Raw genomic sequence first — 17910 nt, forward strand, 5'->3', positions numbered from 1 at the left:
GAAGGTTTAGGGGTGACTTGATAGAGGTGTACAAGATGATTAGGAGTTTAGATAAGGTTGACCATGGGAACCTCTTTCCACGTATGGAGTCAGCTATTACGAGGCGGCATAGTTTTAAATTAAGGGGTGCTAGGTATAGGACAGATGTTAGGGGTAGATTCTTTACTCAGCAAGTCGTGAGTTCATGGAATGCCCTGCCAGTAGCAGTGGTGGACTCTCCCTCATTATGGGCATTTAAACAAGCATTGCATAGGCATATGGAGGATAGTGGGCTAGTGTCGGTTAGGTGGGCTTGGATCGGCAGAACATCGAGGGCCAAAGGGTCTGTACTGCGCTGTATTTTTCTATGTTCTATGTTCTATTATGTGTTTGCCTTTTTCCAAGCATTCTGCAAATCTTTAGTGTCCTTATGGATTCAGAGGTTTTGCTTTTTCAGAAATTAACTTAAAATTTTCACAAAGTGAAAGGTGAAAAACATTGGACTACTCTGATTTTAAAAATGGCAAAGTACCATTTCAATCATTGAGGCTTTGAAAGTATTGAATGTCAATACCTTGGAGTATTTCTGCAGTTGCATATTATTGGCAGTCTCAATCTCCAAATCAAGCATCTAATTATAAATAAGAAAAGTCGTGAGTTAATTTGACAGAATTCAATATTTCAACGTTACATTGATGTTGAAGGTCAACATTCTAAGCAGACGTTAAGACATAATGGAGGCAAGTAATCATAAGATGGAGTCTTAATTTATTCAGTGGAGGCAATTTGCTCTCAATTATTATCGGAAATTATGCATACAAGATCACAATTCTGGGTTGGCCATGATCTCCATTCGTAATAAACAGTCAACATCTTTGTCTCTGCAAACTACTGTCTCCATTTCAAACTTTATTTTTGGTTGTCAGTGATCTGAGTAGAGAAGCCAGATGACAATAATCTCAGGAAAAAGTGAGGATGGCAGATGCTGGAGATCAGAGTTGAAAAGTGTGGAACTGGAAGAGCACAGCAGGTCAGGGAGCATCCGAGAAGCAAGCGAATCGACATTTTGGGCATAAGCCCTTCATCAGGAATGTTGGAGGGTGGGGAAAGACAGTAGGGGAAGGAAGAAGGCTGAGAGATAAAAAGGAGGCTCAGGGTGAGGAAGTTGGGAAGGCGATAGGTGGATGCAGGTGCAGGATGACGATGATAGGTCAGAATGGAGCGGATGGGTAAGAAGCAAGATGGACAGGTAGGACAGTTCAAGACAGCAGTGCCAAGTTGGAGGGTCAGATCTAAAATGAGGTGGGGGGAGGGGAGATGAGGAAACCAGTGGTCGATGTTGATGTTGTGTGGTTGGAGGATCCCAAGACAGAAGAAATATTTCCCTCCCCAAACCTATCGGCATTCCGCAGAACCCATTCCCTCAGAGACTCTCTAGTGAGACCCACACCCCCCCACCAATCCACCCTCCACTCCCAGCACCTTCCCTTGCCGCCACAAGTAAAACTTCTGTCCACACCTCCCTCGTCACCTCTGTCCAAGGCCCCAAAGGATCTTTCCACATCCAGCAAAGAATTTCCTGCAAATTTAAACACGTCATATATGGTATCCTTTGCTTTTGATGTGGTCTCCTCTACATTGGAGACACAGGACAGCTAATCACGTAACATTTCAGGAACATCTTTGGGACACATGGACCAAACAACCCCACTGTCCTGTGGCCAACCACTTCAACCAAGAAATTGCAAATCCTGGGCCTCATCCATTGCCAAATCCAAGTCGCCCGCCACCTAGGGGAAGAACACTTCATCTTCCACCTTGGAACCCTCCAACCACATGGCATCAACGTCGAATTCACTGGTTTGCTCTTCTCCCCTTGCCCCAACTCATCCCAGATCGAACCGTCCAACTTGGCTCTGCCCTCTGGAACTATCCTATCTGTCCATCTTCCATCCCACCTATCTGCTCCAACCTATCACCATCACCCCCTCACCTACATCTACCTATTGCCTTCCCAGCTTGCCCCTTCCCCCTCCATATTCCTGATGAAGGGCTTATGCCCAAAATGTCAATTCTCCTCCTCCTTGGATGCTGCCTGACCTGCTGTGCTCTTCCAGCTCCACACGTTTCGACAATAACCTCAAATGGGCAGCCAAAATTCCCAGTATAAGAGCTTATTTAGTTATAGAGATTTAGGAAATACAGAAAGATGGTGAATTAAGGACAAAGGGAATTCAAGTCAGCAAGCTTGAAGAAGCGAGGAAGGATGTTGCCAACAGCAATTCAATTTCCTAACAACATTACACCCAGCATTTTCTGACACCAAAAAAAACAAGCAGAGCAAGTGTTCAGTAGACATACAATGTGGACCAAATCTGTATAAACATTCTAACACTCATGGGGTACATGAAGAATAGTAATTATATGTATTGCTGTTAATTCACAGAAGCTGCTTGAAGCAGGATTTTTCAAAATATTCACAGACCAAGAAAATACACACAATTTATCTGCTTGTGATGAGTAAATTCAGACTTTTGAAACATATATAGATATCAAATGTGTATAAAAATGGTTGACATGGCGATGTATCTTCACTCGCTTAAGTATTTGCTTATCAATTCAGTTGTCTACTCTTGAAATATGCAAGTCTGGCACATTAAAAGCTAATCCAAACACAATTAAAATAGAATAACAGACCTTTCAGCAAGTTACAGACTTGAAGTATTAACTGTTTTGTTCTCCACAAATGCTGCCAAATTTGTATAATTCAAGAATTTTGGTTTTTATTTCAGAATTCCAGCATCCATGGTATTTTATTTTCATATATCTAACTACAATCCACTTCAAACAAGATAAATAGTACACTAGAAATAGCTTAAAAATAATTCATAAAATCTATTAAACTGAATTGAAGTCATTCCTAAATTGGATAGTAGCTTTCCATAAGATTAAGTTGGATGAAATGTTGCACTACTTAATCACACTCTAGGCTGAATCTTACATTTCCTTCAGCCAATTATCTGCATCTCAAACAAGTATGCTGTTTTGGAAAATGTAGAGGTTGATGGACTCTCAGGGATATGTAGCACTGACAGCCAGATTTCTGGTACCGAGACTGGCTCTAATTTAACGACAGGTATGCCAGGTTCCAAACGATTGACTGTGATAGAGGACTCCCTAGTCAGAGGCACAGACAGATGATTTGGGGGCCAACAGTCAGACATCAGAATGGTGTGTTGCCTCCCTGGAGCCAGGATCAGGGGCACAGAATGTTCTACAACAGAAAAGGGACCAGCAGGAAGTCGTAGTACACACTGGAACTAACGACAGAGGAAGAGAAAAGGATGAGATTCTGAGGAGAGGATATAGGAAGTTGGGTGGGAATTTAAAAGGTAAAAACAATGACTGCAGATGCTGGAAACCAGATTCTGGATTAGTGATGCTGGAAGAGCACAGCAGTTCAGGCAGCATCCAAGGAGCAGCGAAATCGATGTTCGGGCAAAAGCCGTTCATCAAAAGCAGATCCTCAAGGGTAGTAATATCTGGTTTACTCCCGGTGCCACAAGCTAGTGAGGGTAGGAATAGGAGGATGGAACAGATGAATGCTATGGCTGACGAGCTGGTGGAGGGGAGAATGATTCACAATAGCTGGTTCATTGGAATCTCTTCTGGGGTAGAAGTGACCGGATAAGGAGGACTGATTGCCTCGGAATTAGAAGGGGACTTGTGGGTAGATTTGCTAGAGTTGCTCAGGATGATTTAAACCAGTAAGGGGTTGGTGGGAGAAACACAGGAAGATGAGAAAAGAGAGCATTCTGAGACTGGTATAGTTGGGAAAAGGAGTAAATCAAACAGATAGGGCAGGCAGAAACAAAGTCGAGAACGAGGCAGGACTGATAAATTAAACTGCATTTATTTCAATCCAAGAGGTCTAACAGGGAAGGCAAGTGAACTCAGGGCATGGGTAGGAACATGGGACTGGGATATCATAGCAATTACAGAAACATGGCTCAGTGATGGACAGGGCTGGCAGCTCCATGTTCCAGGGTAGCGATGCTCCAGGAAGGAGCAAAAGGGAGGCAAGGAGAGGACAGGGAGTGGTGTTTTTGATTAGGGATAACATTAGGACTGTATTTAGGGAGGATATTCCTGGGAATACATCCAGAGAAGTTACTTGGGTGGAACTGAGAAATAAGAAAACAATGATCACCTTATTGGGATTGTACTATAGATGTCCCCCAATATTCAATGGGAAATTGAGAAACAAATTTGTCAGGTAATCTCGGTTATCTGTAAGAATAATAGGGTGGTTATGGTCGGGGATTTCAACCTTCCAAGCATACACTGGGACTATGATAGCGTTCAGAGCTTGGATGGAGAGGAATTTGTTAAGTGTACAAGATGATTTTCTGATTCAGTATGTGGATGTACCTTCTCGAGAAGATGCAAAACTTGACCTACTCTTGGAAAATAAGGCAGACTTGGTGACTGAGGTGTCAGTGGGGGAGCACTTTGGGGCCAGTGACCATAATTCTATTAGTTTTAAAATTGTGATGGAAAAGGATAGACCGGATCTAAAAGTTAAAATTTTAAATTGGAGGAAGGCAAATTTGACAGTTTGAGGTAAAAACGTTCAAAAGTTGATTGAGGGTGGATGTTCACAGGTAAAGGGATGGCTGGAAAATGGGAAGCCTTCAAAAATGAAATAACGAGAGTCCAGAGACAATATGTTCCTGTTAGGGTGAAAGAGAAGGCTGGTAGGTGCAGGGAATGCTGGATGGCGAGAGAAGTTGAGGTTTTGGTGAAGAATAAGAAGGAAGGTTGAGTGCTATGAAATTGAAGGCATGTACTGTATCTTTAAGAGACAGTGAATGCTGTTGTGCACAGAGCTTACAACAGCAGTCTCAGTGTACTGGAAAATTGAAAATACGTAACATTTGGCTGTGAAATGGATCCCAAAGTTGGTTACTATTTTGACAACAATTTGAATTTAACCAGTTTAAAATATGCCCTAGGATACAAAAATCCAATCGAGTTTGAATTTATTCTTTTGCCAACATCTAATCAATGAAACGATCCGATGTTGGCAGTCTAACAAAAGCAGGCATTTTGAAAGTCAGACGGTGTAACTGCCATCAAGAAAGACGCAAAACACTGAAACCCTCTCGATCAAAGGAACCTTTTCATATGAAACATATTCGCAGTGAAAGAAAGACGACGACCGAAAGAAGAAAGACATCAAAGATGACAGATGCTGTATGGTTTTTAAATTATGTTAAGGTACTTTTAATAAGTGTTTTATTGGAACAGTAGATTTAGGTTGGCACAGTGGCTAGCACTTCTGCCTCACAGTGCCAGGGATCCAGGTTCAATTCCCACCTCGGGCAACTGTCTGTGTGGAGTTTGCACGTTCTTTGTGTCAGCATGGGTTTCCTTCGGGTGCTCTGGTTTCCTCCCACAATCCAAAGATGTGCAGGTCAGGTGAATTGGCCATGCTACATTGCCCATAGTGTTAGGCGGCTCAGCCAGGGGTAAATGCAGGGTTCTGGGTAGGTTACTCTTCAGAGAGTTGGTGTGGACCTGTTTCCACACTGTAGGGAATCTAATCTAATCTTAAAAGAAGCACATAAAGGTGGATAAATCCCCAGGACCTGATCAAGTGGACCCTTAAACTTCACGAGAAGCTAGGGAATTAATTGCAGGGCCGCTTGCTGAGATATTTATGTCATCAATAGCCACATGTGAGGTGTTAGAAGACTGGAGGTTGGCTAACATGGTGCTACTATTTAAGCAAGGTGATAAGGAAAAGCCAGGGAACTATTGACCGGTAAGCTGGGCATCAGGGTGGGCAACTAGCCATTTGGATGCTGGCTTGAAGGTGAAGAGGAACGGCAGTGGTGGAGGGTTGTTTTTCAGACTGGAGGCCTGTGACCAACAGTGTGCCACAAGAATTGATGGTGGATTTAATGCTTTTCATCATTTATATAATGATTTTGATGTGAACATTGGAGGTATAGTTAGTAAGTTTGCGGATGACACCAAAATTGGAGGTGTAGTGGACAGTGAAAAAGGTTACCTCAGATTACAACAGGATTTTGATTAGTTAGGTCTAATCTGAGCTTTGAATGGCAAATGGAGTTTAATTTAGATAAATGCGGAGTGCTGCATTTTGGAAAGGCAAATCAGGGCAGGACTTAGACACTTAATCTAAGGTCCTGGGGAGTATTGCTGAACCAAGAGACCTTGGAGTACAAGTTCATAGTTCCTTGGAAGTAGAGTCGCAGGTAGAGAGGATAGTGAAGAAGGCATTCTGTATGCTTGCCTTTATCCGTCAGTGCACTGAGTATCGGAGTTGGAAGGTCATGTTGCAGCGGTTCAGGGCATTGGTTAGGCCACTATTGGTGTACTGGGTGCAATTCTGGTCTCCCTTCAATAGTAAAGATGTTGTAAAACTTGGAAGGATTCAGAAAAGATTTACAAAGATGTTGCCTGGGTTGGAAGGTTTGAGCTTTATAGAAAGGCTGAACAGATTGGGGCTATTTTCCCTGGAGCTTTAGAGGCTGAGGGGTGACCTTGGAGACGTTCATAAAATCATAATGGATAGGGTAGATGGACAAGGTATTTACCCCAGGTGGAGAAGTCCAAAATTAGAGGGCATAGATTTAAGGTGAGAGGGGAAAAAGTTAAAAGGGACTTGAGGAGCAACCTTTTCACACAGAGAGTGGGGTGGGTATGGAATCAGCTGCCAGTGTTGGAGACTGGTACATTGGAACACTTAAAAGCCATCTGGATGGGTCTCTGAATATGAAGGGTTTAGAGGGAGATGTGCCAAATGAGACCAGATTTATTTAGCATATCTGGTCAGCATGGATGTGTTGAACCGTAGAACCTGTTTCCATGTTGTACACCTCTATGACTCTAAGCGGCAAGTTTCATCAGGTTTTTTTTGCAGAATTTCTCACCATATCTTTTCAAACCCACGTAATTAACTTCCTATCCCTCTTGCACAATTCTACCCCCATCTTACCATATGCCATTCCCTCAACAATTGGTCACTACCAGAAATTGCAAAATTGACCAGCAGTCTTGGCACTAATGCAGTCTTGAAAAGGGCACTGTGCACCTGGACAAGCACTGATAGCTCAGAGCTGCACTGCACTGTTCCTAACACTTGCCACAGACATGGCAGGCAAAGAAAATTTGATATCTGCTTTGTGTGTAGGGACCTGGAGATCTTGCTGGAGAGTGGTACAAAGAGAAGACCTTGCTTTTCTCCAAGAACCAGCTGTCAAGGCCATAACATCAAACCATGCCAGCCTAGTCCAAGATTGCCACCCAGATTGAAGCAATCTCAGCCAACTGGAGGAACGCCTAGCCCAGGACAAAGAAGGCTAATGTCATTCTCCACTCTCCCAGAGGTGCCATCATCTTCTCTCCAAAATCTCATACTCACTTTCTCTCTAGTACTATAACTACCTCCCACCAAGGCTCAAGTTCTACCACTCACTTTACTTCCTGCGACTTGTTCTCCCACTCGCTGTCGCAGCTCCAACATTACTTACCTGTATGCCCTCTGCCTATTTACTTGCTCAATACACCTCTCCACCTGCACCAACAGTATTTAGGACACCATGTCCCTCAATCCAGCTGGAAAGAAGCCCCCATCAAAGAGTCAAGGCAAATGGTAGGCTGCCCAATTTAACCCCTCACTCCTCATGTGGAGGGAATCCGGACTCTAACCACCCAACTGGCTGACTGAAAATGTCCAAGTTGCTGGACTGGTATCAGAGGCTGCCCTTTCATTACTGTGCAGGGACCCCGTGAACAAATCTATCTCCCTTGGCATGACTGAGGACAGCTGATAACCACGGCCAACTTCCCAACTTTGTGTCTGTGCTAAACAGCATGATAATACAGCAACATTATGAGCTTGGTTTTTCTGGTTAAGGGAACAAAGCATAAAAAGGCAAGGCAAGGCAGTGCAAGGCAGACATACAGTATCCTCCAGTTGGTTCAGGCGACTGAGCACTACAACAGTAAGTGTACAGTTAGGAAATGTATTCCAGTCCAGACCATGAACTGGGTGAATATCACTGACCACAAAGTGGCCTTGCTGCAGCATTACAATGACAGTTGCAGTTGTACCCCAGGGTGCCCGCTGAAATGCAAAAGTGTGCTGTGAGTAGATCAGAGACTCTACTATTCAAGAAGAACGGATACTCAAAAAATACAGTCTGCAGATTCCTCAAGAACAAACCACGACAAGCAGACCAACACAACCAGAAACCCTAACCACCTTACCATACATCAAAGAAGTTTCAGAAATGACAGCCAGACTACTAAGACCCCTCACAAACGCACCAACTCTCTCAAACAAAAACTAACAAACTTAAAAGACCCAGTACAACCCATGGACAAAACCAATGTCATCTACAAAATTCCATGCAAGGACTGCCACAAACACTATGTAGGACAAACAGGAAGAAAATTAGCCACCAGGACACATGAACACCAGCTAGCCACAAAAAGACACAACCCTCTCTCCCTTGTAGCCCTACACATGGATGAAAAAAACCACCATTTCGACTGGGACAACACATCTATCCTGGGACAGGCTAAGCAAAGACATGCCAGAGAATTCCTAGAGACCTGGCACTCTAACCACAATGCCATAAACAAACACATAGATCTAGATACCATCTATCAACCCCTCAGAAAATGAATAGGAAATGACATTACCACAAACCCCATGAACCCCATCCAGGACAAACATATAAATAGAAAGCAGGAGACAACAGCTTCACTTCACTTGGAGGTCACCACTGATGATGTTACCTAGCCAGGTAATGAAACATCTGGCTATCAAACCTACAGCTCAGCGAGCAAACCTACACCCTAGATCAGAGATCTGCCATGTAAAATCAGAGAGATGTACAACACATAAACAGACCCTTTGGTCCAACTTGTCCATGCCGACCAGATATCCTAACCCAATCTAGTCCCATTTGCCAGCACTTGTTCCATATCCCTCCAAACCCTTCCTATTCATACACTCATGCAAATGTCTTTAAAATGCTGTAATTGTACAAGCCTCCACCTCTTCTTCTGGCAGCTCTTTCCATGCACCAGCCTCTGTGTGAAAATGTTGCCCCTGAGTTCCCTTTTATATCTTACCCCTCTCACCCTCAACCTATGCCCTCTTGTTTTGGACCCCCCACCCCAGCGAAAAGACTTTGTTTATTTACCCCATCCATGCCTCTCATGATTTTATAAACCTCTATAAGGTCACTCCTCAGCCTCTGACACTCCACAGAAAACAGCCCCAGCCTATTCAGCCTCTCCCTATAGCTCAAACCATCCAGCACTGGCAACATCATTGTAAATCTTTTCTGAACCCTTTCATGTTTTACAACATTCTTGCGATAGAAAGGAGACCAGAATTTCATGCAATATTCCAAAAGGGGCTGAACCAATGTCCTGTACAGCCACAAGATGACCTCCCAACTCCGATACTCAATGCACTGGCCAATTAAAATAAGCATACCAAATGCCTTCTTCACTATCCTGCGACTCTACTTTCAAGTAGCTATGAACTTGCACTCCAAGATCTCTTGGTTCAGCAACACTCCCTCGGACATTCCCATTAAGTGCATAAGCCCTCCTCTGATTTGCTTTTTCAAAATGCAACACCTCGCATTTATCTAAATAAACCTCCATCTATACTCCTCAGCCCATTGACCCATCTGATCAAGATCATGTTGTATTCTGAGGTAACCTTCTTTGCTGTCCACGACACCTCCAATTTTGGTGTCATCTGCAAACTTACTAACTACACCTTCTATATTCACATTCAAATCATTTTTAAAAATGACAAAAAGCAGTGGACCCAGCACCGATCCTTGTGGCACTCCACTGGTTTCAGGCCTCCAACCTGAAAAGCAACCCACCATCAGAACTCTCTGTCTTCTACCTTCGACCCAGTTCTGTATCCAAATGGCTAGCTCTCCCTGTATTCCGTGAGATCTAATCTTGCTAACCAGTCTCCCATGAGGAACCTTGTTGAATGTTCTACTGAAGTCCATATAGATCACGTCTACCGCTCTGCCCTCATCAATCCTCTTTGATTTACCACGCACAAAGCCATGTTGACCATCCCTAATCAGTCCTTGGATTACCAAATGCATGTAAATTCTGTCCCCTAGGATTCCCTCCAACAACTTGCCCACCATCAACGTCAGACTCACCAGTCTATAGTTCCCTGGCCTTTCCTTACCACCTTTCTTAAATAGTGGCACCACGTTACCCAACCTCCAAGTCTTGCGGCACCTCACATGTGGCTATCAATGATATAAATATCTCGGCAAGGGGCCCAGCAATCACTTCTCACAGAGTTCAAGGGTACACATGATCAGGTTCTGGGGATCTGTCAACTTTTATTCATTTGTGTGTTGTCAGAGATAGGCACAACAGATGCCATTGTCTGTGATCTGGAGCATCCCATGAGACACTGGTGCCTGCTTTCCAAGCTCTTTGAAGTGAGCAGTGAGCCAAAGTCACCACCTCTGACTTCCGTAACTAGAATTCTCGGTCTCTCCTTTCTTTGGCACATATGATAAGATTGGAAGCGACACATCAGTGAGGCAAGACAAGCCATTAAAAAAGTATTTAACAAGCAATAATGTCCCTTGATAAGCAACTTGCTGCTGTCCAGTAAGAATCTTGCCTTAAAACTCAACAGTTGCATAAAAGATACAGCAAGTTGTGCCCATTGCCAAGAAAGGTCTTGCCACCTCTCTCACAATTTTCCACAAATCAGCCACAGTCCACCATTGTCATTACGGCCCCTATAAAACTGCACCCCCGTTTCTAAATGGAACCCACATTCCACAATTTTCACAAATAAAATGAAGAGAGGTAACATCACTAACTTTATTGCATTATATGGTTATTTCCTGATACTCAATTCTTGTCAACTGAATAGTGGAAGAAACTCCTACCATTACTTCGTACTCTGGTCCCAACAAATTTTCCCATTTGGATTTCGATTCTTCTTTTGATGGAATAGGTTCGGATCCTAGAATTAAAATGAGTCACATTAATTTAGAATTATTATTTACATAAATGTTCCAAAACAAACCAATAAATTAATTCATTCAATTGAAATTGCCACAACTGATTAAAAATAGTATACTGGGAGCATTATATTCCTGCACTTCACTCAACCAAAAAAAATTGCCCATTTACTTTCTCCTTCATCATTATCCAAGGCCCCAGACACTGCTTCCAGGTGAAGTAGCAATTTATTTCCCCTTCACTCAATCCACTTTATTCGCTGTTCACAACATAGTCTACTCTACACTGGGGAGATGAAACACAGACTGGCTGACTGCTTTACAAAACACCTACATCTGTTCACAAAAATGACCAGGCTTGTGGGTGCCTGTCATTTCAACTCACCATCGTGTTCCCTGCTCAACATTTCTGTCTCGAGCTTAGTGCAATGCTCCACCAAGACTCAGTGCAAGTTAAAAATCACACACCAGGTTATAGTCCAACAGGTTTAATTGGAAGCACACTAGCTTTCGGAGCATCGCTGTTGGATGATAACCTGGTGTTGTGTGATTTTTAACTTTGTACACCCCAGTCCAACACCAGCATCTCCAAATCATCAGTGCAAGTTGGAAGAACAGCACCTCACTTTCCACTTGGGGACCCTGCAGCCGTCTGGACTTAATATTGAGTTTAATAATTTCAGGGCCCGAGTACATTCTCCCATGTCCTTATCCCAGAACTCCCACACCAGGCATTGTTATCACATGGGCTGCTATTTCACTCAGAGCTTAAAATTGTGACAGAAATTACTGTAGTACACTCTCTTTATTTTTACCTCTTACTGAATTAGCTTTGAAAGAAAATCAGAAGGAATTAGGCTGAAATACCACACTATGTGAGTAACTCCAATGTCCTTTGAAATGGCCTAGCAATTCCTGCAATTCTGTAAGAAAAGAGTAAGAAGATCTGTCTGCTATCCAAATTTGCTTTCAAAATAATCCATGTCAATCTCATGCCAATTTAACCCAGCAAAGAGCGCCAGACTGACAGTGACAAGTCCACAGGGCTCTCTGCATGCTAAACTAATCAAGTCTTTCCTAAGAACTTGTGTAGTTGCTTGTGTGTGGTGAGGAATTATTTATTCCATAAATCGCTGAAAGGAGATTCAAAAGTTGTCGGAGATGACTTGGAAAGTTACTCCAGTCCATTTTGTAAACAGTATACAATGCTGCCACTGAATGCCAATAGTAAAGGCATGAATGGTCAAGATGGTGAATCAAGTGTCCAGAAGGCTGACTGTTTTTTTCTGGATTGTCTCAATCATCTTGAGTGTTGTTGAAGTCACACTCATCCAGGCTAATGGAGGGTATTCCAACACACTCGTTACCTGTATCTTGAAATGATGGAAAGGTTGTGGGGACTCATGACATAGATTCCTGTTTCTGATATTCCCTTACAGACACAGAAAAGGGCCACAGTGGTTTATTAATGCGAATTGCTACTTTTAATGATTTGTGAGTCTATTCCCCTAAATTACTTAGCACCTCTCTCCCATTTATTTGCAAAATGTACCACTTTAGTCTAATCCATAATGATATTAATTTGGCACTTGATTGCTCACTGATTACAATGATTCAGTTAAACATCCTTTATTCATTTTAATACCTTAAAGAAAGAGTACTTTCCAACTATCAGCTCTTCACAAAATTATAGCCACAAACATAATTATTTTGACCACATTTGATTTTGCAAGCTGAATTGAAATTGTGCAGTTTCAGTGTGCAGGATATCTTATTTCATATGCTGCAGCTGTATCAAACAGCTATATTTTTTTCTCCACTTCAGACACCATTCACTCAGTTTCCTTTTGGAAAACAAGAGAACAAATCCCAAAATTCTTCGAGATAAAATCTAGATTATATATAAGGAAGAGAGGGTACAAAAAATAACAAACTTGGAAATCTATCTTCACTTGACATATCATGAAGTGTGGGCTGAGTAATAAATAGTAGTCAGGAAACTAGGAGAGCTTTCCTCCTCTTCTTCACAAAACAAAAATGGCGTGAGTCTGCTAGTCCCATCTATGAGGATCGACATTCTGATAGTGCAGAGTCAAAAAGTGTGGCTCCTAATAAAGGACTGATGCCCAAAATATCGACTCTCCTGCTCCTCACATGCTACCTGACCTGCTGTGCTTTTCCATCACTGCACTTTTTGACTCTGATCTTCAGCATATGCAGTCCTCACTTTCTCCTATTCTGATAGTGCAGTCTCCCATGTCCTTACCCAAACCCCCACATACCCAGGCTTTGTCAACACATGGACTGCTACCACAACCAAGCCATTGTCATCCAATAATTACCCCCATTTGAAATTCATGATTCTTCCAGGTAGACCAATTCCTTTGTCTGCTCAACAGTTGGTTTCTTTCTCTGGGCTCCATTTCCAGCTATTGTTTACTGCTCCCCCAACCCATCTTCAGCATATACACCAACTTTTCCTATCTACATTCAGTTCTGAAGGAGGGTCACTGGACCTGAAACATCCACTCTGTTTTCTCTCCACAGATGCTGCTCGACCTGCTGACTTTTTCCAACAATTTCTGTTCATGTTTCTGAGGGGGTAGTTCTCTGTCAGTATTGTACTCCAACTTTCATTTAAATTTTGCACTTAGATCTAGTGAATGATGTAACACAAATATTACATAAACGCACATACCATCAATTTGATGTTGTGGTTCCTGCATCTGTGCATTTCTCTGCTCTTCAACAGCAGAATGAATGCTACTTTCAGTGAAAACTGCATTTGCCACAGGAGTTATATTATCCGGTTCAGCTGTAAAGTAAGGAAGAGAGTGGACTGTTAAAATTATGTACAATTAAAGCTCTTGCATAATTAAAGACAGCATTACAAACCTCTCACCATTTGAGATTTTTTAAGAACTTATTATTTTAAACCATCCTATATTAATAAACGTTCACTTTCTTCATTGTTGGAGTGAACAGGTCTCTTCTGAGTATAATTTTAGGAAAATCCAAGTTTAATTGGAAGTAGTATACAATATTCTACAGAGCGTTTGGCATCATTTAGTGGAACTGTCAACTACGTTCCTATGGACAGTATGAAAGCTAGAACTGTGCAACTATGAGCACAGTTTGAAGTGAAATGTCTCCATTATTTCAATTTCTGAAGCTTTCTAAATATGATTAGATAGATTTTTGTTTTTTCTCCTCTTAACATTCTAAGAATTACAAACCCTTTACTTTTGCATTGTCAAGTTTCATTTTAATTCTATGCTTCACAGGTTCTCAGTAAACTAGACAGATGACAAAATTATTTTTAAAATGTCTGTAAAGCTTTTTATTGGTAACTGTTTACTAACTGTTGATTTGTATTAAGTATGTAAGTTAGCTCACTGTGCGTGAAGGTTCATCACCATACTAGAGAACATAATCAGTGAGAGGCATCAAACTGAGCTACAAATCTTCTCAAACATCGCTGTTGATTTGAGTTTTTGGACTTACCAATTGTTAACTGGCACAGTCTATTCCTGTTTGGTTTTGATTTGCTCCCTGTCTGACCCAAATGTTATATAAATCAGACATGAATGAGTATTAAGCTGTAAAATACAGTGCATCTAAGTATCACGTAAGTCAAACTATTCCATTGGAAAACAAGGAGGTATATGAGAGATACACTCAGAGACATTTCCCTAATACAGCATAGCCATATAAACAAATTAGAAAACTTGTGCTGGGAAAAGATAAAGGTCAAATTACTGTAATTAATTAGAGCAATCTTTCAGTAAACTATTCTGGAGGATAGCAGAAAAATAACAATATTGCCTCTTTTTAACTTAAACTATAAGAAAAGCAAATTTTCCTATGGTTTCATTACATATAATGCACAGCGCATTATTACTGAGGTTTCCAACAAGTTTGGTTGATATTTTTTGTTGAATAGAAAAGTGTTTACAATATTTTTCTATCAGGTGAATAATTATTTTTGACTAATTAGAAACGTAATTCAAAGTCAGGTTGAATTTTTTTTCAAATTAAATCGACAACCAGAACTAAACGTGATATTTTTGGAATTTTGTTAAACAGTTTTTTTAAAAACAGGATGAAGGTACAGTGTAAACAACCTTTTTCATAATGTCCGTGAGCATCATCCATCTTCCTTCTTGCTATTGTAAGGTTGACGGTTTTTCCAGTGTTTCGTAAAGCATCAATCCCTTCTTGATTTGTAAATTCCTGAATATTAACTCCATCAACCTTTAAAAATGATCAGCAAATGGTAACACACAGTCAGTCCTCACTGAAATCAGTAGCTATGCTCCTGGAAATCATGACTTTCAATGAAATTATTTTAACTGAGTCAGATTTTCTTAATGTATCCAAACCAAATACTCTACTTAGGGTCTGTTTTGGCATTTCATATCAGAAAAGTACATTAAAGCATCATACTCTATAAATGGAAATACAATAAATTGCAACAATATGAGATTGGTAAATGAAAAAAAAAATTAAGATAAAATAAATTTATTTGTCTTAAAAATCTGGTAACTTTCTGTTTCTCTCCCACTCATGACCAATGCTGCTTTCTGAACTACCACTTGCCACCCATCCCTTCTCTTTACCATGTTGATCAGTGCACATCTTCCTCTTACCATCCCTCTGGTTTACAACCTTACCTGCGCTTTAAACTATTCTTTCACAGCCAACCCTCAAACTTGCAGCTTGTCCCGCTCCCTAACCCATGATCTATTCCTGATCCTCCAACTGTAGCCTCTCCCACTCATGGTCCTCTTGCCCCTGTCCTCCAAGTTGTGGTCACTGTCGTGCCTTGACTCATCTTCTTGCTGAGCCTCCCATTTTCCAACTCTCCAACTTGCTGCTTCAGTCTCCTCTCCCTCTCAGTGAGTAAGGGCTCTGGGGACTGTGCATCAAGGGACAGAAACACACTTTGACTTAATTATTGAAATAAAATCACTTAAGGAAAAAAGATGTCCATGTTATAATTAGCCTTGAGCATCAAGAAGAGAAAAATGGTTTGCACAGCGCTAGTAGACTTTAAATAGGTGTCTCTGGAGGTAGCACTTTGACCCCAGGGCACAATTGCAGTAAGGAGTGGTAAAAATCTGTGCTGCTTTGATAGGGAGTGAAAGTAAACACATTCTTCTTTCACTTAGCATCGCATGCACGTATTTACTTTCTAAAAATGATTCTAACAGCCCAGCATGGCGCTTCTACATCATTCAGAATTGCACTTTCACAGCCCCAGAAATCAAACTTTACATCTGATCAGGAACTGAAACCTGGAATTATTTTGAATGGGAAAGGGAAATGTCTAGCGAAAGAGTCAGGATGAGGGTAGTTAATTGGGCAAAGGGATGGAACACATTTGGAGCAAGCCCCTTCAGTCTGCTCCATCCTTCGACAAGAACACACTGATCTCAATTCACCATAATCCCATACACCTGCCCCTGTAGCCTGTCATCACCTTGTTCATCTATCAGATGGTTCTTTCAGCGTTGCTTTTGGCAGACCCCAGTAGGAACAGGTAGTTCTGGATTTGGTGATGTATAATGAGGCAGATGTGGTCAGGGCATTTAAGGCAAAGGAACTCATGGGGCTAAATGACCAAAATATGATAGGATTCACCCTGCAGCTTGAGAGGGAGAAGCTCGAGTGAGATGTAACTGTATGACACAATTGAGTCAAGATTGGCCAAAGTTGATTGGAAGGGGAATCTAGCAGAAAGACAGTGGAGCAGAAATGGCAGGAGCTTTTCGAGTAACTCAGATGACACAGCAGAAATTCGTCCCAAAGAAGAAAAAACATAAGGGGTGAACAAGGCAACCATAGCTAACAAGGGAAGTCAAGTAAGCATAAAAGCTAAAGAAAAAGCAAACAACGTGGAGACGATTAGTGAGAAGCCAGAGGATTGAAGCCTTTAAAACCAGCAGAGGGATACTAAGAAAACAATAATAAAGATGATAAATATATGGGTAAACTAGTCAGCATCCACTCCCTCCACCATCGATGCTCGGTAGCAGCAATGTATATTATCTACAAGATGCACTGCAGAAGTTCACCAAAGATCCGCAGACAGCACCTTCCAAACCCAAGACCACTTTCGTCTAGAAGGACAAGGGTAGCAGTTATATGGGAATACAACCAAGCGCAAGTTCCCCTCAAAGCCATTGATCATCCTGTCTTGCAAATATATGTTGTCCCTTCACTGTTGCTGGGTCAAAATCCTACAATTCCCTCCCTGAGGACTACAGTGCATGGACTGCAGTAGCTCAAGGAGGTAATTCACCACTACATTCTCAAAGGCAACTAGAGACAGGCAATAAATGCTGGTCAGCCAGTGACACCCACTTCCCACGAGTGAATTAAAAAAATTATAAAAGAAAACTGTATGAGTTTTTTTAGATGCATAAAAGGTAAAGGGAAGACACTCTTCAATCAAATGCCAAAGAAATTTAATGTGCCGATGAAGGAAAAAATAATAATGCAATAAGAAATAAAGGCAAATATAAAGAACTATAATAGAAGAGAAAACATCACTTACTGCAATGATCCTGTCATAAACTTGAATACGCCCACTCTGCTCTGCTGCACTTCCTGGTATTATACTTTTCACAAAAATACCAGAGGTATCTGTAAATTATAATATCAAATTATCTTGTTCAGTAGCTTCTCCAGTAAATCTGAGGTCATTAGCATCAGAATCTCAATCGTTCTTCAATTGGCAGCTGAATTCATCTGCCCTCAGCTCTGAAACTTCCTCCATAAAGATCTCCATCACACTATCCTCCTGTAAGATGTTACTTAAAATCTACCACTTTGACCAAGCTTTCCATTACTAAAC

At 41.5% G+C, this 17910-nt stretch overlaps 1 protein-coding gene across 3 annotated transcripts in view; it reads right to left on the reverse strand.

The window, feature by feature from the left end:
• The window catches only part of patj (PATJ crumbs cell polarity complex component), a 396330-nt gene that overhangs the window by 345899 nt on the left and 32521 nt on the right, over positions 1–17910 (reverse strand). For all 3 annotated transcript variants that reach the window (XM_043699258.1, XM_043699257.1, XM_043699256.1), the window contains exons 10-14: positions 17611–17699; positions 15176–15305; positions 13750–13866; positions 10977–11053; positions 554–610 (exon numbers count right to left, since the gene is read on the reverse strand). In XM_043699258.1, coding sequence (XP_043555193.1) covers positions 554–610; positions 10977–11053; positions 13750–13866; positions 15176–15305; positions 17611–17699 — 470 coding nt within the window. The remainder of the gene's footprint in view (positions 1–553; positions 611–10976; positions 11054–13749; positions 13867–15175; positions 15306–17610; positions 17700–17910) is intronic.

Source organism: Chiloscyllium plagiosum, chromosome 11, assembly GCF_004010195.1.
Source record: "Chiloscyllium plagiosum isolate BGI_BamShark_2017 chromosome 11, ASM401019v2, whole genome shotgun sequence".
NCBI classification, from domain to species: domain Eukaryota; kingdom Metazoa; phylum Chordata; class Chondrichthyes; order Orectolobiformes; family Hemiscylliidae; genus Chiloscyllium; species Chiloscyllium plagiosum.